This window comes from Thamnophis elegans, chromosome 5 (assembly GCF_009769535.1).
Source record: "Thamnophis elegans isolate rThaEle1 chromosome 5, rThaEle1.pri, whole genome shotgun sequence".
NCBI lineage: Eukaryota > Metazoa > Chordata > Lepidosauria > Squamata > Colubridae > Thamnophis > Thamnophis elegans.
In genome coordinates this window covers 64473968-64501617 of record NC_045545.1, presented here as the reverse complement: position 1 = coordinate 64501617, position 27650 = coordinate 64473968, and the positions used below count along the sequence as shown (strand labels likewise).

At 38.2% G+C, this 27650-nt stretch overlaps 1 protein-coding gene across 1 annotated transcript; it reads right to left on the bottom strand.

Annotated features, from left to right (window-relative positions):
- Positions 1-348: 348 nt before the first annotated feature.
- Positions 349-27522, bottom strand: LMOD1 (leiomodin 1). The gene is made up of 3 exons (XM_032218968.1): positions 27106-27522; positions 3002-4528; positions 349-1926 (listed from the first exon to the last, which is right to left on the bottom strand). Exons 1-3 carry the CDS (start codon positions 27364-27366, stop codon positions 1900-1902), a joined length of 1815 nt encoding a protein of 604 aa, XP_032074859.1. The 5' UTR covers positions 27367-27522; the 3' UTR covers positions 349-1899.
- Positions 27523-27650: the final 128 nt, after the last annotated feature.

Genomic DNA, 27650 nt, shown 5'->3' with positions numbered 1-27650 from the left:
AGACAGGGGGAAGACAATGAAGAAAAAGCATACTACTTCTTGAGACTGAAAACAGATTCAACAATCTTCTGAAAGCATTGCTGTCATTCCTCTACTATAACAGAAATGGAAGGAACCTTAGAGGTTTCCTAGTCCAACCCCCTGCCCCATATCATTTCAAACAAGTGGTTGTCTGAACTCTTCTTAAAAACTTCCAGTAATGGAGCACCCACAACTTCTGAAGGCAAGCCATTGCACTGATTAATTGTCCTAATTGTCAGGAAATTTCTCCTTATTTCTAGATTGGTTGATTAGTTTCCATCTATTGCTTCTCATTTTGCCTTCAGTGCTTTGGAGAATATTCTCAGGATCACTTCATACATTCCATTTGTGGTTTATCTGCCATGTCAAAACTACTTACTGGAGACTAACTTCAGTGTTCTGTCAGCATCCCATTCATACCCTGATATTATGGATACTCCCTTCATCAGGACTGATGAGGGTGTATACACCCATGTGATCCAACCATAGCGTGATGCTAAATAGTCACATATTACCAGAAAGTATTTGACAGCTATTATGCTAAAAATATAATTCATGAAACTGGGATTCATTTGGAGGGAAAGAAGACCAAGATTGCAAGGAAAGGAAGCTGATACAGAGTAGCTGGAGCACATAGCATTCTCACAGTCCACATAACATGGCTTATTGATGGACATTTCAAAAACAATGTCTCTTCCTTGAGAGTGTTTCTTTCCACAAATCAGCATAGTTTTAAAAAGTATTACAAAAACTTTCTGGTCCCCAAATGTATTCCCATGTCTATAGTAAACAAATGTCTTGACAGATATTTGATATGATCTTGTAAGTTATGGCCCACTGGATTAGGCTCAAACTGATTATTTGCCCCAAGCCCTAAAGATGCTCCTGATTTTTTCAAATTTGAGTTTCCAAAGTTGAGCTGATTATATATATATGGACTGTTTGTCTTTTTCATTACTTCCCACTGACAGCTAAGCTTGTTCGTTTTCTATTACATGAATTCTAAGATTTAAGTCTTGCAAATTCTAAAATGAATTGGGAATTACTTCAGAAGTAGAAGCAGCAGAGCCCCAGACCCAGCAGTAATGCAGTCCATTCAGCTGCCTTTGTTTACATCATGGCACCATGACAAGTCTTTAGCAATCAAATGTGGCGCACACACCCATTTCTTTCCACCAAAAAAGCCATGGCCTATAAGAACCTGTGTTTGCTTTTTGCTATCACAGAAATGGAATCCTTGAAATCACAGAGACATTGAACAATGAGTTTTGTCTCCATGATTTCTCCCCCACCCTCCTGCTTCAGTATACAAGGAAAACAGAACATGACATTGCCATTTCAATCCAGCAGCAATGGGCATAATTGTGACATAGCTCCATTTAGAGTCTTCTCGTACCGACAGTATGCTGGACACCTTCTCATGCTGCTGCTGCTCCAGTATAGCTCTTTAGATGTTCCTAGCGGCAAGCGATTGCAGTGTTGCTGCCTGGGATATGATGAGATAAGCAGAGATACCCCAAATTCAGACTTCTTCAAGGTTGATCACATTTGCCCCTTTAGTTTCTGAGCTTCCACAAGAAAAAACTAGACAAAAAGCCCAAATGTACCATATCTGCAGATCCTTCTTTTCAGGACAAAAACAAGTTTTGTTATTAAAAAGGACTAAAAATAAATACCACTTCTTCCTGATGATAATGCCTTTTGGCAATCCATCTAATTATTGCATCCAAATTAATCCCACAGAGAACACGGTTCATCTGGGACTAACACAGGGCGGGCTGTGGCTCTGTTGCGTTCTTCTCATGTAAACAGTCACCCGAGAGACAAACTCAGTGATTCAGCCTTGGCAATCTCCACTGTCCAAGATTCCACTCCCTACTATTGAAGTAACTTGGGAACCTCCACCTGCCAAAATAAGACATGAACTTAGTACAAATTCTCAATTTAGAGGCATCTAATGGAGATCCAAATAGCAATTCAAGGTTACAGCAGTTCATCAGACAAACATGTTAATATCCCCTCTTTCACTCTTCCATCATCCCTTTCATCTTCATTATTAAAAAGCACATCCTAATTTAGATTAGTCCTAAAATAGCTTTGTCAAAAAGGCTTTGTCTGTTGAGAATGGTGTTTTTAAAGGCAGATGCTAAAAAAACTTGACATCATGTCTCAATTGCCGTCTGTCTTATCTCCAGAAGATAGTAATGTCTGAAGAGATGATCTTAATCAGTGGGTAAACACAAGTGGTTTTAGCTATCCATCTTCCCACAGAGTTGCTAAATGGAGGCCTTTTGAAACTCCAACAGGAGATGAAGTGTTTTTTCTGGTGGGACCAGTCTATCAAGGCAACCTGGTCTACCCAATTATGGGACGGAGCATACTGCTTCCGCTTTTGCCTTTCAGCCCCAACCCAGGAGCCTTCGCAAGCAGTCGCTTTCACAACAAACTATTTTTAAGTTGAATTTTATGTTTACCAACAAAGAAATAAAGGGAAACTAGTATAGATCCATTTCAAACTATTTAAATCTCACCAGCTAGCCATACTCTTCTGGGATTTGAACTAGCTGCTGAGAGCTAAATAGCTTGAAATAGATCTATGCTAGTCTCCCTTTATTTTTTTGTTGGTAAACATAAAATCCAAAAGGAGATGTTAGTAAATACCTAAGGAATGTAGCCCTTGCAGAAATGATGGAGAAATACTCCAATCATTAGACACAGAAATGTGACGTGACTATCTGCAAGTAAGCCTTAAAATAACTAGCATTATTAAGGCAGTAGCTTTATTGAACCTAGCAATAACTGTCAATGCTGCATCCCAGCATGACCATCCGTCTCTTGATTCACATGCAGCAATAAGCCATTGTTTCTTTTAACTGGCTTGTTGAAATATGGCCAGAGGTATATACAGCACTATGCATAAAATATGGAGTATAAACTACAAGGTTCAGTCAATGTGTACTTTATAGCTGTAATGATGTACCTTTTTCAACTGCTTCTTGTTGATAGAGCGAATGGCATCCAGAAGTTGATCTCTGGAATTCTTCTCCTGAGGCGGAAGTGCTTTGTCTACCATCTTCCTCTGAGTGGCCGGAGAAAGGGACAAGCGTAAGTTTTCATTAATCAAGGGAGGAGCAGGTGGAGGGGCTAGAGCTGGGGGTGGGGGAGGAGGAGCATCTGGGGTTCCAGATTTCTTAGGAGGAGCTTTAGGGGAAGACCATGGGGAGGTTTTGGGGGATGGTTTTGGAGAAATCTTTTGTGAGCCAGCTGGCAAGCATCCTGCCTTTGGCACCTCAAGGAAGTCCTTCTTCTCCATCTTTTCCTGGGCCTGTTTCTGCTCTTGTAAGCGTTTCTGTCTCTGTTTGTCCATATTCCTGCTTAGTAGGTTTGTGACCGTCATGCGTGGCCCAGCTAATTCAAAATGGTAGCCCAGTTTCAGCAGTGTGGTGTTCTCTTTCAGCAACTTTGCTATCTCCATCTCGGTCTTCCCTCCACAAATATGTCTCTGATTGTGAAAGCGCAGCTCCGTCAGAGTGTTGTTCTGCAGCAGCGCACGGAAGATGGCCAGGATCCCTTTGCCTGTGATATAATTGGAATCTAGGTTTATGCTTGTCAGGGTCTTGTTGGACTTTAGCATGATGGCAATGGCAAATGCAACATGATCGTCAGCACGTGTGTTGGTCAGGGCAAAGACCTTGACCACTGTGTTGAATTCCAAGGCCTCAGCAAAGCGTACCAGGATCTCATTGTTGATGCAGTCAGAATTGTTGACGTTAACTTCTACCATCTCTGGGTCATTATTCTTGATCTTTTCCAAGGGTTCATCAAAGATGCTGGTGGCTTCATCCTCCTTGCTCTGGCTTGAAGAACTGTCTGCAGGTTTAGAGGGGCTGCTATCAGGAGGCTCTTGGATCATGTCCTCTTGCTCTAAAATTGGGACATTTGTCTCTGGAATTCCTTTACTATCCTTCAAGAGTTTCTCTTTGTTGTCAATCTTTGAGCCTGGCTTTGTAGTTGAACTTATTTCTCCTGCTTTGGTGGGTTCTTTTTTATCTTCTCTCTTTGAGACTGGCTTTAAAGCTGATCTTTTTTCTTCTATTTTTTCCCATTCCTTTTTATCTTCAGTCTTTCTGTCCCACCCAGTCCCTCTCTTATATTCTGCTGCCTTGTCTTCTCTTCCTTTATCATCTACTGACCTGCTCTTTAGCAGTTTACCCCTTTCTTCCCCTCTCACTTGGCCTGTTACACGTTTATCTGCTGCCATGGATTTTTCTTTCTCTTTGGAAAACCTTTTTTCATCCTTACTGGTTTTCTCTTTGGCTTGTCCCATTTTATTACTGCTGTCTGTTTCATCTTTTCCCTTCTGATTTGCTTTCTGGACCTGTTCTTCTTTTTTCCCTTCCTTTATCAGATCAGGAGTTCTACTTTTTTTCAGATCTCTGCTGTAAGGCTCCTTACGTTTGTCTTCAGGAATCTTTGCCTCTTTCTTCTTCTCTATTGCCTTTGCTTCCTTGTGAATGGGGAGAACAACAAAAAAATAAACTTGGTAAGAAAGAATGATCGTATGCATGTCATCTTGAGCTCGCAGAAAAAAAACAAGATATAAATGCAGGAATAAACATGTAGTAGAATAAAAAGCATCAGCCAGTCAATGAAACCAGAGATAATATTATTGCCACTTCCAAATATTAATTAAATCTAGTTATTTAGTTGCCTAGTTAAAATAAAAACTGCATACAGCAGTGGTGTTGTTAGCACAGAGTGTCACAGAAGAAGTCTAGAATTGATAGTTATTGGGCAAACTGTACCAGTTATTGCAGTTGGGATGCTTTATGCTGAAGTTCGACTCAGTTATTAATTGGGAGAAAGGCAGAAGTTGGTGCAAACTTACATCCATGTTTAGCAACCATTTGAAATTACAACAGCACTTTAAAAAGTGTCTTATGACCAGTCCTCACACTTATAATCATCACAACATCCCCACAGTCACATGATTAAAATTTAGATGCTTCCCAACTGGCATGTATTTGTCAATGGTTGCGGAGACATGTGACTGCCATTTGTGACCTTCCCAGCTGCCTTCCTAAGCAGAGGCAACGAGGGAAGCTGGATTTGCTGAATGATCGCATGATTCACTTAGCCTCAATGATTTGCTTAACAACCATAGCAAAAAATGTCATAAAATTGGGCATGATTTGCCTAACAATTCCTTACTGAGCAGCAGAGATTCCCAATTGTTGTTGTAAGTCAAGGACTACCTGTATAAATATGATGGACACTAGATGCTAAGATACTGAGGCATGATATTTGAAAAAGAGTCAGGGTCATGGAATAAAACCATATTCTTACAAGGGGAAGACTACATGGAGATGACTTTTGAACCTGATATGCTGGTGATGGTAGGTGTTCATAAAGATTATCTTTATAAATTATTCTGCTTATCCAGGTTAGTTTCAGATAAAATGGTTGGGGACAATCTTTTCTTCAGTACATTGATGGATTTAATTTAGCAGCCCTGAAATGCTACTCAAATTCATGCTGTAATTTTCCTGAGAGTGCAGAACCAGTGTTTGATTGCTATGATATATTTTGATTACAGTTTCTGGCATGAACCATATTGTTGGTCTCATTTCACCATTTATGCTTTTATACTGACTTCATTGTACCATTTTAAGGTTACGTTCCCCAATTCGTTTTCATTATCAAATACTTTATCTATGCCATACACTACTCCTTTTAATTAATATTCTGGTTGCTTATTTTTAGGAAATGATTTGTTGTTTAGAATAAGAGACTCATCAATACATCCCAGTTTATTTCATTTTCTGCAGGGATTTTTTAAAAACTGCATTCAGCTTGTATGTGTAAATAGTTGCCACAATCATAACACAGCTCATTTTGACTTGTTATTGTCTGTCTACATGCTATTGCCAAGTTTATTCACATTTTTTTAAACTTCCGACTAAAGCTCCATACTGTAACTTTAGCAGTAGTTTCCATGGATACTGTATAGCAGTTTGCTGCTCTTTTAAAAATTAAATGTCCTGAAAATCTTAGATTTGCTGTGTTTTTTAAATATTTCTTTCAGAATTCCACAAAATAGTTGATCATTTAGCCCTTCATCAAATATGTCATGTTCAGAAATATTTAAATTTCAGCTGCCTATTCTCCCACTTTTTGCTTGCAGTTATGAAGATTAAAATGATTTACAATCAGTAGTTTGGAACTAAATATTCCTGTATTGTTTTTATTATTTCTGCAAAGCTGAATTGCAACTGTTTTTGCAGGGCAGTTCTGAATAAGCTATCAGTATATATTCTATTTGTCATAACAATAAATAAAACAGCTTTCCAACCAGAAACTGCTTCTTTTGCCTAAAAAAAAAGTACAATTCTCTTTATTAAAATGTCATCTATGACACCACCATGCAAAATAATCTTCCCCAGATTGAACATCTTGCTGTGATCTTTTTTCATTGTCTTTACTCACTGTAACCATATAAGTGTTATTCTTCCTGTCTATTGTTTTGCTACTCTTCCTCCCATTATAAAGTAAGAATTAAAAGGCTTTTGTTTTACAATCCTACATCGTCAATCACTATTGTGTTATTGATCACACAACTGATCAATCCACAGTTGATAAAACTATACTCATTAGATTTAGCTAGGCTAAGCCTAATTCACTAGGCTTTCTGCTGCTTTTCTGAAACCTCTAGAACAGTGTTTCTCAATATTGGTTCTTAGCAATTTGAATTTTTTTTGCTAATATTTGGACTTCAACTCCCAGAATCCCCCTTGCTGGCTAGGGAATTCCAGGAGTCCAAGTCCAGACAACTTACAGAAATTGGCAAGGCTGAGAAATGCTGTCCTAGAGGAACTAACCAGTGAATCTGCAAGAATTGCAAGACATAAAGGCAACCACAGACAATCAAGCATCAGTGGATGATCATGGACTCAATATATTGCCGAAATGATATATTTAGAGTTGAAAAATACCCCGCACCGCCTGCAAAAAAATACTCTCCAAAATTACATAATAATTTACGCTGAAAATAGGTGATTTAGAGAATATTGTGTGGGCATTCCAAGATTAGTCTTGGTATATATTTTCTGCAACAGTAACTAAATAAATAAGCATGTAACCAGAAACTGAGTATTTCAACTGAGGAAGCCCCTTGGTTCATTTACTGTTAAAATTTAATTTTGCAACTCTGATTTTAGACTCGATATAACTGAGAAAATGCAGCTGTGTTCTATTTTGATCCTTAGACCAAACTACTTGGGCATAAGGTACCCTCTCAAATGAGCATAATGTTCCACAACCAGAAAGAGCTGGGCCAAAATAAATAATTGCCATCAGACTAGAATGTTGTGACTAATTTGCAGCGTGTTTTAAAATTGGAAGACTAACATGTGGTCACCTGCCAAAGACTTTAGGGGCTCAAGCAACATCGCTATCAAACTCTGGAGCCTTCTGAGCCTACTGTTTTACCTTGTTCATTGGTATTACCGCCTGCACTTTCTGCTTTTTACCATGACATCCAGAATTGTGAGAAGCACAATTAAATACACAACATGCATCCTTTCTCTGAACAGTTTTATAAGTGGATCTCCCCCGCTCCCCCCCCCAAAATGAAATGAATAGACAAAGTAGAAAATGAGGTTAGCCATTTTGATAAATGGGAATTGAGTCTGCCACTAGAATTATGGATTTAATCTGGGCCGTTCACCAGGGCCAGAGGTTTAGTCTTCCAAACTTTTAGACTTCTGCTGTGGCCTCATGAGGATGGGCTCCAGCACATCTCCAAAAGCTCTGAAGACTAGACCAGAGATTTGGTCTTCTGAGGTTCATGAGTATGAGCTCCAGTACAAGTCCGCAAACTTGGAAGACTGAAGCTCTGGGAGCGGTGATCCTGCAACATTATGCTGGAGCATATACAGTAAGTTTGCCTTCATTTACTAGAATTACAGCAGAAACTCTAATATCAGCTGCTTTGGATTACATAATATAGCTTCATTCCATTTGTTTGTTAAATAATGCTGGGAAGGTGGCAAGTGCTTCTCAGAATACTTGTTCATCAGTGTATAATATGACTGAAAATGCAAGTTGAATAACTGGGAATTGAGAAAAATCCCTACAACTCTATAATCTTTTACAAAGACATTTTCCTCACCATTTATTTATTGCATATTGCAGTGGTTCTGACACAGTTAACCTTTCCCCCAATATTGAATAATTCCTTTACATCCAGACTTTTATACAAGTGTCTCATTGCAGTCCCAAACTGGATCCTTGACTCACAAAGAAGCAATTATACATTGCTCTGTGACCCTCAGGATTTGCCCAAATTAACCCCTTGGGCTTAATTATCTCCTGTTTAAGAACTATTGGCATATTGTATTCATATTCCTGTAAAACTACTGTGCTGCTTAATGAATGTTAAACAAAAACTAAAAGGGTGGCAAGGCAGTTGGAAAACAGAGGAATGTTAGAACTTGTCAGTGTTGTGTAGATCCAATGAAATTCCATGAACCAGGCATATAAATTACACAATAAAGAGATATAGATAAGAACCATTGTTTTGTTAAAAGAATCAGCAAATAAAGTACTAAGACTATTTTCTATTTATGAACTTAAATTATGTTTTTCTATTTCTGCTGAAAATTAGACAGAACTCTAATGAGACAGTTGTTTAGGATGGATTAAGCCATCTGGTCAATAAACTTGTCCTTTGGAGTTGAATCACGATGTATTAAACACAACATCTAGTTGTCCATTCCCATGTAAGAATAGCTTAGTTAAAGTATCAGACTTGAATCTCCCAGGCTTATATGGATTTTCATTTTTGGCATTAGCAGGAGTCAATTATTTTCTACCTTCCGGTTCAAGAAAATCTACAGAAAAGGCCACCTGTTCTAAAGAAGTTGAAATAACAGATCACATGATTCAATAGAGTTTGCTTTAAGCTGTTGTTTATATACTAAAATAAGCAAGTTCCATTTTTGGAAAACAAGAATCTCTGTAATTAGTTTGAGATTACTTGGCCTTATTAGCACTGTAAGTATCTAGAGTTGCTTATCATGGTTAGGAGTACAAACAAACAAAATATTCCAGGGTGGATAGTTTATGATCTCATTTATCTGAAACATACTGAGGATCACTTAATAATTTTTACCTCTCTTTGCTGCTGCCTAATGGTTATTTACATATTTGAAGTTCAAATGCAACCTTACTAGAATTACACCGCCATCTTTTTCTCCCTCTCCTCAATTTGCAGTCCAATCCTCCTTGTCGTTCAAGAAAAAAGTGTTATATAGTATTTAGCTCTGGTTTTCTCAATTAACCTAGTATTTTAAATTCACATGATACAGTGGACCATAAAGTTGTGGTAGGTTGATTGATTCTGTCATAATTACATACAGTTTCACTTTGACTAGCCTATTCCATTGTCAGCTAACATTATCATATGGTACAATGTGTGAATCCCAGAGATGGGGTGCCAATTTTTTTACTACTGGTTTCGGCACGCTCACACTCGCGCACAACACTTCTGCGCATGTGCAGAACCGTCTGGGCGGATGGGCAGAGCCTCCCACTGCCACTACTACCAGTTTGGCCGATCCGGGCCGAACCGGCAGCAATCCACCTCTGGTGAATCCACATAATTAAGGTGCAAGGGGTCTTGGCTATTCAAGACCTGTCTTGCCAACAAAATTGCATTGCCCAAAGCAAGGAAAGAAATACAGTAGCTACACTGTATTGATTCAATATTTTTCCCCAGGTACTTTGTCTTTTAGATTACACTGAAGCTGATTCTTCCAACTATTGTACATCAAATTCAGGCAGGATTTATAATAAAGAAATATCAAATGTTGATAAAAAATAAGGTTGTAACTAATGATCTTGCATGACACTAAACAATCAAAATCCAGCCACTGTAATTTTTTTTCATGCTCAAAAAACCTTGGAAGTTTTTGAAGCATATTTTAACTACTTTTCTTAAACTTTGGACCTCTTTTCCCATTATTTTAAATTTCTTGCCTATATAATTGGAATGCCTGCAAATAACTAGACTACTAGAGTAAGGGGAAAGAACATAAAATTCCACTATAAGATGATCTGAGTTAAATATGTTAGAATATCTTTTTTCATTACCATATCATGCCACTGCCGTATCAATGGTTTTGAGAAGAATAAGATTGATATAAAAATCCCCAAGAAATCTCAAATCGTAAATCAAAACTTACCCATTATGATATAAATGAAAGAAAACCCAGATAGATAGTCTAGAATTTCTTTGAATTTAGGGATAAGATAAATGTAATTAAGATTAAAGAATAATATTACATTTTGAGAGGACATTATTTTAAATTAATTTACAGAATACTTATATATATCAAGGCTCTCCTATGAGACTTTCATTGTACAAATTACAATTACCAAATGGAGTTAGTTTTCCATTTTTTAGATCATTTGCTGTTTTCTCTTTCTTTGAACACTGGTTGATATAAGGCAGTTTTAGAATAGAGCTCCTTTTTGGTTTGCGCTTTCCAGTTATTATTTGATCCTTTAAACATCTTAGCAAGTATTGGGATTTGTTTTTAATATCTGCACATAATTCCACAATAGTGGGATAGAGAAAAAAATGGATAGACAGATAAATTTGTGTTGCAAATTTAGGAATATGTTCAAACTCAGCTTTCCAATGAAGCACTAGTAGGCTGATTGGTGCCATTTAATTGGAATGTGTATATTATTAAGGTGTTCTTATTATGGCTGATTTTGTTTACTTTTCAATGTTTCTCACTGTTTTAAGAACATCTATTATAGATTTTTAAAATCTGTTCAGCATCATTAACCACAGGGGATCCTGTCGGAGTTAGTAGTATACAAGTTAAATGAATGAATGAACAAATACAATTATTGTTATAAAAAACTTGATTCCTATGCCATCTAAATACTTAAAGATTGAAGGCTGCCAATTCTTGTTGCTTTTGAATCTGGTCAATTTATAAACAACCCAGAATTATAACACTAAAGCCTTGTTCATGTTTGCAATCCTATATGTGATGCCCTGCTGAGAATGTCTTCCAGGTTCACCCTGCCTTATAACTCTTGGCACAAACTTTCCATTCTTTGCCCCTGCACTTCCTTTAAAAAGAAACAGTCCTTTAGGATTAATCACAAATGTTTTGACAAACTAAAATGGAGCTAGTTTCTCCTTAAACAGATGAAAGCACTAAAGTACTGTTGGTAATTGCTGGCAATTGCTGAACTTTACTCCACTGCAATGTTCCCTTAAAAGGAAAAGGCAACTTTGGAAATGTCTTGTTTTGGAATCTAAACAATCATGCATTAATCCTGCCTTGGTGCTCTTCAAGTGCAGCTACTCTGCTGGATTCGGACCCAGAGAACAAATGATTTAGATAGTATTAGCCTATACCAATAAATTTATTGAAAAGGGCTGCAAAACTCTGCAGACGTTGGAAAAGAATATAAATTATGAATTTGTTTCAAGAACAGTTAACAGTCAAAAGTTAATAAACAGTACTTCTTTTCTAATAAATGAGAATAAAAACTATGATTGGATTGACACATCATGTGAATCATGTTTTGCAGAACAATGATTTATTGAATAAGCATAAATCATGCTTTACAAACCACAGTAGCTGGGTTCATGCAACCAAACCAAACTAGGACATTAGGGTGTAGTGTGACGCTTCAATGTAATCGTTGCCACTTGAAAAGGAAACAGAACAGAGAAGAACAGAACAACAGAGTTGGAAGGGACTTTGGAGGTCTTCTAGTCCAACCCCTTGCTCAGGCAGGAAACCCTATACCATTTCAGACAAATGGTTGTCCAATCTCTTCTTTAAAACTTCCAGTGTTGGAGCATTCACAAATAGTTTAGAGAAATTGTTTAACTCTTTTCTCCAGCCATTTTTTCCAACATTTTTTCTTCCTCCTGAGGATATTAAAAACAAAGCAAAACACTTCAATGATACCAATGGATTTAAAGTGAAACTTTTCTTGAGGAATTTTACAAAAGATAGCAATAGCAATAGCAGTAGACTTATATACCGCTTCATAGGCCTTTCAGGCCTCTCTAAGCGGTTTACAGAGAGTCAGCATATTGCCCCCAACAATCTGGGTCCTCATTTTACCCACCTCGGAAGGATGGAAGGCTGAGTCAACCCTGAGCCGGTGAGATTTGAACCGCTGACCTGCTGATCTAGCAGTAGCCTGCAGTGCTGCATTTAACCACTGCGCCACCTTGGCTCCTAGATGTTCCTAGGGGAGGTGGTTTTAGAACTTCTGCCTCTTCCCAGAGATTCCTAACCATGCAAACCATATATTTCACATAGCACACAATTTTTCTAAAAATTAGGTGTACACTGCATGATAAAGAGAGAGAGAGAGAGAAATACCCATATATGAGATATATACACTTTAGTCCCACAGGATTGAGTAACTTGGCCAGAATCAGTTTATAAGCTCACTAGGAATATTTAAAATATCTCTTGTGCAGCTCCCTTTTGCTTTGAAGAGTTCAGCATAAAAATATGTGCATCGGTTCTCAAACTTGTTGGTCTTAGGATCTCTTTATATTCTTTAAAATGATAGAGGGTCCCAAAGAGCTTTGGATTATGTGTGTTGTATCGATCATTCTTCATTGTATTAGAAATCACAATTGAGAAAATTAAAATATATATCTGGCTCCTCAGACCAAAATCTATGAGTGTATAGCCTTCAAGCAGTAATTCACATAACGAATATCAGTTTCTTCAATGTGATGCTTTTCAGATTAAATATCAGCTGAATGGCCTCTGAAAGGCCTCTAGCAAAACTGGATTTCAGAAAGCACCGAATATTGGGAGTTTATCTACCTGCTTTGTGTAATGCAGTTCTAGGGAAAGTACCTTCTTCAAGTAATTAGTTTTTTCAAAGTCTGTTGTAACTTCAAATGGTTGCTAAGCAATCAGTTATAAGTGGGGGACTAGCTGTAGTTTTAGATTTGATAGACTTGAATAAAGAAAAATTTCTAATTTTATCATTAAATGGTTTAAAAAACATTTGACAAAGTATGTAGACGGTATACACTTGCTGTACTAAACAGATTTTTGGATTTCCCCTGGAATTCATAAAATGGATCATCTTATTATATAGATCACCCACATCTAAAATAAAGGTTAATTATTTTCTCCTATTTTCACACTATTTAAAGGACCTAAAAAATTGGACCTAGAGACGTCCACTTAACCCTTGCTCTTTAATATCTGCATGGAAACCTTGGCCTATGCTATTGGATGACGTGGGGAGTTCTGCGGAGTAGTGCATAACTCAGTTGATTACAAATGCAAATGACATTATTTTGTCTTTTGTCTATTTCTAAACCTCACATTACAGATAGTCCTCGACATACGACCATAATGGAGCCCAAAATTTGTATTGCCAAGTAAGACATTTGTTAGGTGGATTTTGCCCTATTTTATGACCTTTCTTGCAACATTTGTTAAGTGAGTCACTGCAATTGTTAAGTTAGTGACACAGTTGTAAAATGAATCTGGCTTCCCCACTGACTGCTTGTCAGAAAGGTGATCACATGACCCTGGGACACTGCAGTCATCATAAATATGAGTCAGTTGCCAAGCATCTGGATTTTGATCACGTGACCAAAGGGATGCCACAATGGTTGTAAGTGTGAAAAACGGTCAAAGGTCACTTTTTCCAGTGCCATTGTCACTTTGAATAGTCACTAAGCGAACTGTTGTAAGTTGAAAATTATCTTTACTATGGCAATGTTGATGCAAATGAGAGATGCCTTCAGTAAAATAGCAGGATACACTATTAACTGGTCCAAATTGGAACTGATGTCAGTTGATGAAAATTTGCTTACTCATTAATCCATGTAATGAATATCAATTCCATATTTGTACCAAATTCATTACATATATAGATATGTGTATACCAAAACTCAGTTATATGTAATAGAAATAAAATAAAGAATGAGGTTTCTTTAGATATCGATAGATGGGAATTATTAAACTTCACCCTATGGAGAAAGATGAATGTTCTCAAACTGAATGTTATTCCTAGATTAATTCACATTTTGAGAAGAAGTTCAATTAATAAATCTGTAAAATATTTTCAGAAAATAAATTCTTTGTTTAGAAAGTTTTGATCTGGTTCTATCACCTTGGCTTGGATGGTCAGTATTAGGATTGAAGTATAGACATTGGGAGACTATATTAACTTCTATAACAAGAGTATCAATGGACCTCAAATTACAACTTACACAACAACAAATATTTAGAATTTATTGACTCCATATGCAACAAAAAATAATATTTAGAATTTACTGGAGTCCATGATGTCATTTACAAAAGGACTGTAAAAAAAAGAGCCCTGATGGCACAGTGGTTAAAGTGCCGAATTGCAGGCAAACTCTGCCCACAGCCTGATGTTCGATCCTGACAGGGTTCCAGGTTGACTCAGCCTTCCATCCTTCCGAGGTTGGTAAAACAAGGACCCACATTGTTGTGGGCAATATGCAAATAATGCTTACATTGCAAACTTTCCGGAGAGCACTGCAAAGTGCTATGCGGCGGTATATAAACTTAAATGCTATTGCTGTTGCTATATGCTCTCGTAACAGCTCAACTAGTACAAATGCAAAAAGGTTACACATGTAGTGTCAGCTTTCTACATCTTGCTGTCTACTTCTTTCAACTGAAAGGTGTCAACATTTTCTAGCATGTTGAGTGATACTCAATTACATCTTGTAAACCATTCAGATGCTCTGATAAGAAAATACAATATGGAGAATCCTTGATTCAATACCATGTAGAAAAGGCATGCTAGATAATCACTTTTGGGATACCACGTGTGCAACATCTAGCAGCTCTCTTGCTTCTTATCTTCAATAAATACCTATTATGATACACTGTATTAGCATGCAAAGCTGAACATTTAAATACAGTGCAGAATTTGTTGCCTTTACATACAAAAATATGATGTTCAGCAAAACTTGCAACTTTTGTTTCATTCACACATGGACTGTGATAGAATATGGAGATATATATTTGAATTTGAAACCCAGAGATGCTATGGGGGATGTAAGGACATCTAAAACCAATTAAACCAAACATATTGTTTCCTGGGATTGAGAACAGTTACTTTATGGAGTTACAGATAGGAACTATGTACCTTCACCTGCTGCACACAGTTCAGAGCCTTCAAATTCGAAGTACAGCACTTTCCTATCACAGAAGGCCCTGATTTACAAAGGTGTGATAAATAGCATGTCCAGTAGAGTATGCCATTGGTGATAAAGATAGACTTTTGTCATCTTTTGCGGAGGTGTGTGCAATTTATATCATGCTCTCTCTGTCAGCCAAATGTCCCAATTAAATAATTAGCAAGATTATAAAGAAAATATGACAGCTTTGTATTACATCAGCTTTTATAGAAGACAGACAGAATGAATATATATCCCTTTAACATCAGACTAGCAGAATGCCCCAATAATTATAACAGAGACAGAGAAAGAAGGGGTTTGCCAATAAGGGAGCCAGTCAAATAGAAAGACAGGGTTTGGGAAGTTTCTTTGACCTTAGCGAGAAAGCACTGAGTTTACCCTTGTACTAAGGCAACATTATTTTTAACTGTGATGTGATGATTTTGCTTCAACTGGCTAGGTTTTTACATCACACTAAATCATAAACCATGGCTTAGAAATTTGATAATAACTCTGTTCCGAATGAATCAAGTCACCTTTTAAAATCATTATTGTTGAATAACCCAGGATTGATTGGTTTTATATACCATACCATGCCAAAATGAACCAAACCAAACCACTTAAACCAATGTGTAACTGAGTTCATAATATGGCTGGCTGTGTTATAAAAGAAAGGTGGATCTGAAAGCACAGTGTATACCACATAGCAGGATAACACAATTGTTCAGATGAAAATGTGAACACAGAGACTCTGTCCCTGCAAATGTAGGCTAAGACCAGTGGTGGGATTCAAAAAAATTTACTACCAGTTTTGTGGGCCTGGCTTGATGGGCGTGGCAGGGGAAGGATACTGCAAAATCTCCATTCCCTCCCGATCAGCTGGGACTCAGGAGGCAGAAAATAGATGGGGGCGGGGCCAGTCAGAGGTGGTATTTACCGGTTCTCCAAAATACTCAAAATTTCTGCTACCGGTTCTCCAGAACTGGTCAGACCCTGCTGAATACCACCTCTAGGTAAGATCCCAGATTGAGGCTGATATTAATTCTACTTCAGTTATTTAATGATATAAAAATGTCTCACCAGACAATTTTAGAATTGTGACCTAATTAATAAATGTCTCAGCAGATGACAATTCCTGGTTTGATAGCACTCAGAAAGTAAATAAGGATGGTCTTGGTTAATATTTCGATGGGATTTCTCCAGGAAATGTCTGAGATGTAGAATAGACAGAAAAATAAAAACGAATAAAAAAACCCTTGGAACAACAACAAAAAAATGGCAAACCACTTTCCTATCAAAATCAAGAGTCAAACCTGACTTGAAGGCAACTTTAACTTTTTACTAATACCGTAGCAGGTTTCACATCTATGTGTTGTTGCTAGCAGTTCAGACTTATTAGTTGTATGCTTCCTTTGGGAAGCTTCCTTTTATGGCCCTTTTTACCACAGCAAGGCAATTCCCAGGCTGCAGTTGACTCATGTCTTTGGACTTTTTGATCAGACACAGTGTAACATTGGCAACAGCAAGTTAACATTGAGTTCATTGCTTTAACATTGAGATTTTTAAAAGTTATCTAATGTTCTAGATCCAACTCTAAGGCAATTCTGACTCTCCTTTTAATCATAAGGAAAAGTAAATATGGTCAAGTGAGATCTGCAATGAATTGTCCAGATGTGTTGTTCACACCAGTGGTGGGTTCTGGGCGTTACGGCCCAGTATGGCCATACCGGGAGTAGTGGGGAGACGAGGCTACCATATTGATACAGTGGCTCATTTAGCCCACCCATCTGCCCGCGTTCTATGGGCGTTTAATACCATGACTGGCCCATTGCGCACACGTGCACAGCATGTGGTGCCTGTGTTACCTCTGCCGGGCAGCTGGGTGTCACAGGGTGGTGGCATTGCAGGCATGCACAGCATGCGTGCCCGTTTAAGACGCCCGGCCTCATGTGCAGCATGTGCCAGGGTCCGGAACCCACCACTGATTCACACCTTCATCTTCCCCATTTTGTTCTTTCCCAAATGATCTCACCATTCCTTGGCTTCTAATCAAGTATTTTTTTTTAGAGAGGACTACTCCCTCAATTTCTACTTCAATAGCTAGCAAGCAGCAGTGAGCAATATCAACTCTTCTGAACTGCAGCCTGCAGTTAGGAGATTGGATCCATCTGGCACAATATCTATTACTTGTGATTCCTGGACTGCATTGTTGTATCTCCCAGCCCCCTACCACCAAGTTAAAGGATCCTGGATTTTAGTCCTGAGTCCTTAACTGTAGTAACTGTAGTTCTGTGGGGGGGGGGGGGTTTGTTAGAAGTCTTTACAGCCAACTTAGAAGACTTTTTCCCATGTTCTTTTTAAATCTACATATGTGCACTTCTGGAATAATGATATGTTTTGCCTTTGTCACAGAGACCTAAATCCAAGAGCTGTGCAATTTAAAGGCACTTCCATGTTGTTACTGCTTCCAGCCTTCAACCCTTCAAAAGCAATGTGAAGCTGACATTCCATTATCCTCACACCAGTGACGTGCGGTGAGGTTGATACCTGGTGAGGCTCAGCAGGGCAGCGGTTGGCCTCGGCGGGGGGGGATTTGCATCGCGGGAGCAACCAAGCGCCCGGGTCTGCAGCAAAGGCGCTTGGTGGCTCCCGCGATGCAAAGTGCCCCGCTGCCCCCCCGCTGTCCCGGCCTGCGTCCGCTGCTTCTCCAAGCTCCGCCGCTGGAAGTCCCGGATCGCCTCTGGGGGAAGGCTGAGTGAAAAACGGAGCGAAGCTTCTCTGCGGCCTCCCGGCGCTGCCCAGAGGCTCTTGCAGGAGCACGTGTCAGCGGCCGGCGGCCTGGAGCAGCCCCGGCCGCTGACACGTGCTCCGGGAGGCTGCAGAGAAGCTTCGCTCCGCTTCTCACCCAGCCTTCCCCCAGAGGCGATCCGGGACTTCCAGCGGCGGAGCCTGGAGAAGCAGGCCGGGGCAGCGGGCGGCAGCATCGGGGATGGTGGGGCACTTTGCATCGCGGGAGCCACCAAGCGCCAGGTCTGCAGCAAAGAGGCAGCCTCCTCCTTCTCGCCCACTCCTCTCTCCTCTGAAGCACGCCCCGCCCAACATAAGCGTGCTCAAGAAGACACGATTGACTGCTTTCAAATCAGGAGGCGGGAGAATTAGTGCCTCTTTTCCATCTGAACTTCTTTGCCTTTTAACACTTCATTAACTTTTAGAAGACGAAAAATTCCTTATGGAAAAGAGGCCCCGAGTTATTTGATCTCAGTAGACTTTAGGTGGCCAATAAAAAGTGGATAGATTCCTGCCCCTTATTATATAATCCCAAGACTTGAGACCAAGGAATTCTTAGCCTTCAGATACACGTTTTGTATCTGAAGAATACCATTTTCATACTGGAACTAAAAAAATTCTAGATTGTATCCATAGCAGAGTGAGGAGAAGACAGAGTTGATGTCATGAAGACATGTTCCTTAAAAATGATGACTGAATTTACTACATGCTTGATAAGCTGGTAGATAAAGAATACATTTCTACTTTGTGGAAGTCTTGGTCTTACTTTCCCCAGATATTATTTTAAGCTAGTTCATTAAATAATCACATGGAAGACAGAAAGTGATATCCATATCTCACTATACTACTGACTACCCCAAAATATAGTATCACATGGATAAATTTGGACAGCATTCTTAGAAATATAATTGGTAACTCACCTGGGAAAGAGTTTTTAAAAAGCAAGAGAGAAATAGTATTTGCCTCCCTGCCTTCTCTTTGGCCATATGGTGTTCTGGCTGACATCTCAACAAACAGGAATTCAAGTACAGGGCAGAATTAGAATACAGAATTTCATTCTACTGCCTGAATTGCAGCATGGGCATGCAATTGTAGAAGCATGGTGAAATGGTTTTATTGCTGACATTATCAACCAATGTACTGAACTAAAATGTGGTTGGCTAATTTGTGGTTCAGTATAACCCAGATAATTGCATTAATAGTAAACCATGGTTCAATAAAGTATGGATTACCATGTTTTGTATACAAACAATGTTTTTCATTTACATAATAGGTTAAGGCTTTAGTAACTATGGTAAGTCATGATGAGTATCAGCTGAGTGACTATATGTGTTTAGAATCTGTGGGGGGAGCAGTTGGATGAGAAAGTATGAAACTTTTATTCTTTCAGTTGCCACAGATGTCCACCTCTTTTCCAGCAAATAGCCCCTGGGGTTTTGTTATTTGCAGTTATAGCTTTTTTTATAGGCTGGCAATAACTGTCACCTGAAACTGGGGAGAGGGTTTTGACCTTTTGGTTATGAGGGGCTTGACGTTTTGATCTTTTGGTAGGAACAGAAAATAAAGGTTAACTAATGCCTTGTGAGCTGACTTTTTTTTGGCTCCTTGAGTGTGAAAGTATCATAAGGACACTCATTTCTATTTTGGGTTGCCTATAAACAGCTTACTGACCACCTATGGTTGTCTTAACATTCAGTGAAAAAGGTGACAAGTTATCTAGTTAGAATATAACTAAGTTTTGAGATTCAGGGTAGAACCTACTTCTTTTTCTCTGAACAGTACAAAGTTCATCAGATTCATGACCATATATGTTCCAGAGGTTTTATGGTTTGAACCAATTGATAACAAAAAAAAATTAAGGTTAGACAAATTAAGCTGGCCATAAATCCAACAGAGCTTAGTTGAAATAAGAGAGAAAAATATATGCCTACTCCAATCTATAGAATCTGCTTTATCTTCTACTTTAACAGCTAGTTGCTTTTATTGAAAAAGCTGTTGTTATTAAATCAAAATGTGTTGAAACATATTAAGCAGTCAGTAGGTATATTGCTTGGTAAGTGTATCTTGGCCAGGAGATCCAAGGATTCAGACTCTTTTCCAGCTGTAGACTTATTATGGTCTAGATCAGAGGTCTCCAACCTTGGCAACTTTAAGACTTGTAGACTTCAACTCTCAGAATTCATCAGCCAGCAAAGCTGGTTGAGGGAGCAAAGCTGGCTGAGGAATTCTGGGAGTTAAAGTTCACAAGTCTTAAAGTTGCCAAGGTTGGAGACGTCTGGTCTCGATGTTGCCTTTCAGCTCAACCCACTCATTACAGTCTTTACTACAGTTAATCCTTGACTTATAACCACAATTGAGCCCAAAATTTCTGTTGTTAAGTGAGACATTTGTTAAGTGAATTTTTTCTCCATTTTACAACTTTTCTTGCCTCAGTTGTTAAATGAATCACTTCAGTTGGTATGTTAGTAATCTGGTTGTTAATCAATTTCCCCATTGACTTTGCTTGTCAGAAAGTTGCAACAGGTGATTGATCACATGAACTTGGGACACAGTAAAGGTCATTAATATGAACCACCTGCCAAGCATCTGAATGTTGATCACATCATAAGGATGCTGCAAAGGTCGTAACTGTGAAAAATGGTCATGTCACTTTTTTCAGTGCTATTGAAACTTTGAACGGGCACTAAATGAACTGTTGTAAGATGAGGACTGGTTTAATTTAGAAGTTTACTTCGTTTGTGTGCTGTGGTGATGCTGTTTGTAGTAGTCTATTAGCTGTTTTCTGAGATGTTTTGATGTGTGGTAGTGTTATCTTTTTCATAGCTTGTGTTGTTTGTGCTATAGAGGCTTAAAAATCAGGCACTGAATTCCTTATTTTCAGCAACTGATATTCAGAAATATAATGTCTCTAAACCTGGCAACGCCGTTTAGAACTATTATGACTGCTAATTGTTGACAGATCTACTATGCCTCTACTAATTTATCTAACCCCATTTTTAAAGCCTAGTATTTTGTAGGAGAGGCACAGTGTTGACTGTTAGCAGAGGAATCAAATTATTTGGCATAAAAAGAAATTAATATGAACTAGAAACAAGTGGCTGTGCAACAGTTTAGAAGATAGCTACGTGCATATTGAATCTTATCTTTAAACTTCTGCTTTCCCTGCTGTTATGAAGGCATAGCTTTATACAGTATCATTATTTATCTTACATATTTATAGTACTGTTTTTATACATTAATTACCTTCTGTATGCAGAATAATGCACATAGCTCTAAATCGAGTCACAAGACTGCATTCCAGAGGTGGTATTCAGCAGGTTCTGACCAGTTCTGGAGAACCAGTAGTGGAAATTTTGAGTAGTTCAGAGAATCGGTAAATGCCACCTCTGACTGGCTCCGCCCCAATCTAGAGTCCCAGCTGATCAGGAGGAAATTTTGCAGTAAACTTCCCCTGGAGTGGTGAGGGAATGGAGATTTTACAGTATCCTTCCCCTGCCACACCCACCAAGCCACGCCCACTGGTAGTAAAAAAAATGAATCCCACCACTGCTGCATTCCCTTGAGGTATTAAAATAACTAGATACGGTCAAGACTCTAGGTGACCATGACAGAGAAGCTCAAATAATCAAGTGCTAATAAAGCTGTCTCAGAGGTTATTTCTGCCTTGTTATAACTGGTGCGTATTTGTGTAAGCAATAGCGCATAGCTGGGGAGAATCCAAAAATAATGTCATTAAAGTTTCAGTCTTGATCAGATTCATACCACCTAGGACTGATTTTAAAGCACCTTCAGAAGACTAACCTTATCTTCACCAAGCTTACTAACTTCTTGTTTGAAATGGAGCAGAAATTGACAAAATTGTATGAAATATTAAAGTGATCAGGATGCTATGGGCACCTCTATTACCATTATGTCCACACAGAATCTATAACTGAATCTTCTGGTAAATTAATTGGCTGAGATGTCTTAATCACTCTCTGGCAATCTATAGATCAATAACAAAATACCCTACACTCAATTTTATGCTGAAAATTAAATCTCTTCCACATCCCCCCAAAAATCAAATATAATAAAGGATACTAAGCTACAAGTTTTTGCATCTAGCTTCCTGTTCCTGGCAAGTTGGCAAAAGCTGGAGAATGAAGTATGGCAGATATCCCCTCCGAAGATCCATTTGGATTACCCAATTATAGCCAGCATTGCATAGCAATGCTGTTGCTGCCGCCAAGACATTTGCAGCTTAGAAATTCTCTATTTGCACAAGGTCTTGTAACTGCAGCAGTAAGAAGCTAAATTTAAGCACACTATCTGCACAAATATCAGATGATTGAATGGACTTATGTAAGCAAATTGGTAGCATCTTATAAAAATGTGCTCAGCCTTCAGAAAATTATTATAAAAATGGGAGCCAGGATGCTATAGGGGTTAAAGGATGAATTGGTACTGGAAAAATTTAGATTCTAGTCCACACTTAGCACAGTAGCTCAGTGTGGGTGTTTGGGGGCCAATCACCTTTTTCTCAGCCCAATCTGTTTTACAGAGTAGTTGTGATACTGTCATAGGGAAAAATATGAGGGTATGCTCGTACAGTGTATGCTCTGTTGAATTCCTGAAGACAAAGTGACAAACAAATAAAGTTACTTATATAGAATGTCAATTCTCTCAACAGTTTCAATTGCATTGTGCATTCTGGAACGACATAATGAAACATGAGAATGAAAAGGCATCAGTCTTTCCTTATGGAAGAATGTAGAGAACTTCTGAGACCCAGTGATTTGTTTTCCCCATATAGTGAAGAACTATGTGGTGTCATAACAAACTTGGCCCTTGTATTCCTCCTACTGCTGCTTTCAGATGTGTTAATCCATCTGCTACTAACAAGCCTGAGGCAGAGAAAAGGAATGAACAGGATATTTTTTCTCTTTCTCTCTAGAGACAGAAAGAGAAGAGAGTCAGCTCAGCAATATCATTTTACTGTAAGATGATCTAAAAGACCAGATTTACTACACTAGAAAGTTTGACCACTGGCCAACTAGCTTTGTTTCCCACAGTTCAGCATTACAGAACAGAACTTCACAAAGATAATAATCCTCACTCAGAACACTGAACAATGTTTTAACATGTGTACATGTTAATAGAGATCTGTCTTTATCTTAGCTTGAGAAAGCTATATATTTTGTTACACTCTGATCCATTGTATAATGTCAAAAACAAAATATGTGACATGAAGTAATTTATTTGGATTTGTTAATCGAAAGATGTTCAGAGATGTCCATTTTCTCAATTTACCAAAGGCTTCTACAGTGCTTAAGTCATCAAGTGGAAGCTAATTCTTGGCCACAATGTCTAAATTAATATGGAACTACTTGTGTACTTGCACAGTATTTAAAAAGTCCTGCTCCAGAGAAAAGGTTTTATGTTGTGAGAGAAATATAAATCCTCCATAGCTTTCAAATTATCTATGAGAAAAACATTGCATGTTTTTATTTTTTCTAAAATTAATTATTTCTTATTATAGCAATGTTTATAATATGCAATTATGAACTCCATTAATAAACCCATGTAGAGCCTTTGATTCCTAATTTGCAAGATTCACTCCTGTGTCCTTTAATCTACACAGAGAATAACTGTTCACCAACAAGTAAACCAGTCTATTCCAAGTTGGTGCCCCCTAGATGTGTTGGAGGCACCAAATTCTTAATGCCCAATCACCATGCTAGATAAGATTGAAATAAAGAGAAACATGTCATAAATCTGTGCAAGCCTAAAGTTTTCTGGGGCTCTTTCTCATGCAAGAAACAAAGAGCTCGTGACTCACCAAAATAAAGTACCTAACCTCTAGGTACTAAAAGCTTAAAGAACCCATTATTATCACTGCTCCCTGAAATGGCAAAATCAAGCCACTTCCTAGCTATAATACATGGTATACATAACACATAACATACATAGCTTCAGTTCATCTTAGCGAATTACAAGTTCTGAAGGGCAAATGTATGGTGTACTTTCTGCTATTTTTACCAATTTTCAAGTTCAAGATGCTTCCTGCTGATCTGTAAAATGAGACAGAAAAAATGATCAAGAAAGATCATTCTACTGAAATTCCATAATTCTGTTATTATTGCACTAGCCTTCTTTCCAAACAGCCACCAAAACGAAATAGTCTGGCATGCATATTTTTCAAGTCCCCTCCTCCCATAAACACTTGAGTTGGGACAGCTTGTTAGCAAGAACTGAATTTGAAGTTATTTTCCCAGTTCCTGCTAACTAAAGTTGTTACTTTACATTTGCGTAATATATCAAACCATCAGTAAGCCTCTGTCTTTGGTTAAAGAGCTGTAGGAATGGGAAAATATGCAGTGACTGGAAGAAGGCATGATCTCTTTCACCAAGTATGGTAACAGCATATTATCCAAACATGGCACTAAGTCAAAGTAAAATAAAGCTGTAAGGAGATTAGCTTTACAAAATACATTAACATTCTAGCAGATTTTAGAGAAATAAAGGAAAACATTTTTGCATAATGTATTTCTGATAAATGCTGAGATTTTAATATGCTTTTGGAAGAAGTCAACTTGTATCACACTTAAGGAGGAAAAACCCATACCATCTGCAAAGAAGTTATTCTTCCTATCCCTCTGCCAAATTTTACTTGGTGACAGCTGCAAGACTCACCCACTTGCAAGACAAGCTGGCAGAATTCTGCAGATCTTAGACATCTACATCTGAGACAAAATATACAGCCCACTTCTTTTTCATCGTTTGGTGTATGCATCTACTGTTGTGTTCTCATTACATGCCACCCACCCACCCCTTGGGTAACTCAACCAATACATTAACTAATGGCCTAACCAAATCATGGCTGTTAAATTATCCAGTAGTCTTCAACTTATGACCACAATTGAGGCCAGAATTTATGTTACTATGGAAGAAATTTGTTGAGTGAGTTTTACCCCATTTTACAACCTTTCTTGTCACATTCGTTACATGAATCACTGCAGTTGTTAAATTAGAAACATGGTTGTTAAGTGAATCTGTCTTCCCCATTGACTTTGCTTGTCAGAAGATCACAAAAAATAATCACATGACCCTGGGACACTGCAACCATCATAAATGTGAAACAGTTGCTAAGCATCCAATCATATGACCATTGGCATGCTGCAGTGGTCATAAGTGTGAAAAATGATCATGTCATTTTTTCCGGTGCCGTTGTAACTTTGAATGGCCACTAAATAAACCTTTGTAAATCAAAGACTACCTGTATTCTATGCAATGCAGGTAGTCCTGTGTAATACCTGTATTCTGTACTCAAGCAAAAAAAGTAAGCTGCCCTTAGATTCATATATATTTTTAGCTTGTTGCATTTGGCCCTGTGTTCCTAGTCCACCACGTGAAGCCTCTGCTTCATTATGCTTATGAACAGAACCAGCCTTGCTTGTTGCAAGTTAAGGTTCTTTTTTCCCCCCAGTGATCCCTTTAATACTGCTTAAATTCAGCTCCTCCCCATCTACATTTCTACTTAGTGCTGGGCAAGCAAGTGTGGTTGCTGCTGGCAAGACAAAGTTCACTGCTCTAGCCTCACCTCTCAAGGAACAGAATGTAACGCTTGGGTTTGCATAAAAAGCCAAGTCAAAAATGTATGGTTAATAAGCTACTGTATGGTGAATGTTTTGAAAGAATTTAGTCAACTGGGACTTATGTAGTTATCATAGGTAAATAAAATACGGTTTGGCCCATGTATAAACATAGTATAGAGCTTACCTCCCATCGTTCCTTGCCAGGTGACCTGATATATAGACTGGACTTGAACAAAACACTTCTCTAAAATGCATTTGTCTACTGATATAAATCCAAACCATGTAACAGCTTATTTTTAGTTGGTCTGCAAATGCAGGCTATTTAGTAAATCATAATGCTATAACAAAAAAGCATACTGTAGAATCACATGGGTACTTATCTTACTTCCCCCCCCCCCTAGACTTCAAAAGGATTAGAAATGGTATAATCACTCTACGCCGTGGTTTTTTAAACAATGAAATGCTAAACCTCAAACAATTAAAACACATTTTAGCTTTGTATACTATGTAAACACATCCCTTATAGCGTTTTGGTGTTAGCTGCTGTAAAAGGCAAAGAGAGTAAAATAGTGCTTGGATTGTTTAATAAATGTCAGAATAGACATTTAGCATGTCCAACATGCTAAGCTGTAAACTGTGCCTTTACAAATCCTAATCATTGGGTTAACTCATGCCACCAATCCATACTGTGATTTGTTTGATTCTGACCCAGAGTGTCATGTGAACCTACTGGTAGTTTTGTGGTATTCAAACCATACTTTAAGGCTTAGCATTGTGGCACAGGGCTACTCAAACTTGTTCAACAATTTATCATTAAAGTAAATTATGACTTTCACAAATCCAGCAAATGTGGGGTGACTTCTCCATCTTATCTCTTGCAGTAACTAAGCTCTCAGATATAATCGGCACAGCCACAGAAGCATTAAGACTGGGACTCCCAATATTGCAAAGCTACAACCAGAAACAGTTTCGGGGTTTCAACCCTATCTAACAGGGAACAACTTTCACTTCCCTACATGAGACAATTATCTCCAAGTTCAGGAAACTAAAAAACTGCTCTGTGAGAGCATTTATTCATGTTAAAAATGTTACATCATTTTGGCTGTATACAATAAATGAACTTAATCATTGTGACTGACTCAATTAACATGATGAAACAAACATGATACAGTAAGAAGTGTAAACCCATTCATTGTTTTATTCAGTAAAGCTTTAGGAAAATATTTATGACAATGAAAAGCAATAAATGTATACCTTAATGCAGTTTAATAAACTTGATTACACTGATCAGGTTTATGAAAAAAGTATGTGTGTTGCATCTTACTATGAAAAAGCAATCTTTTTCTTTTGACTTATTGTCTGGGTTTACACATTGCAAACCTCCCCCTAAAATCTGGTGTTTTAACTGTATAATTCTAGTTGTAGTTTACAGCTAGCATTATTCCACCTCCCCTTATACCAATGCACCTTTCCCCAAAAGCAACTTACATCCGTTGACTGTTCCTTTGGAATAAATTTCTTGGTCTCCTTTTCACGGTGGCTGAGTGATTCCTCTCGATTGTATTTGCCACTCAATTGCTTGTCAGTTTTATCTCTCTGCTCGAGGCCTACTGGAATGCTCCCATCTGTATCAGATGAATCCAGTTCTTTTTCTAGCTCCTCCATCTCTTCTGGAGATAAAGTAGATAATAAGTTGTCAATATCTGGATCTTCACTGACTTGCCGTCGGTATTTCGCTACTCTAGACATCTTGGCAGGTTGCAAGAATACACTCTATATATGTGTATCTATATGTACTTTTATATATTAAAAAGCAAGCTTAAAAAAAATCAGAGTTGGGATTTCTGCAAAACCAGGTTCTTTTTTCTGGTACTGTAGAGGTGTTGAAATGCTACATGTGAGAAACCAAACCCCCTTTACAGCTTGGATTATAATGACTATGCAGATGTAGAAAAACTGGCCAATGAAAAGTGACAACAGTTCAGCCAAGCAGAGAAAAGCCAATCATACAAGAGAGGAGGTTGAGCTGATAT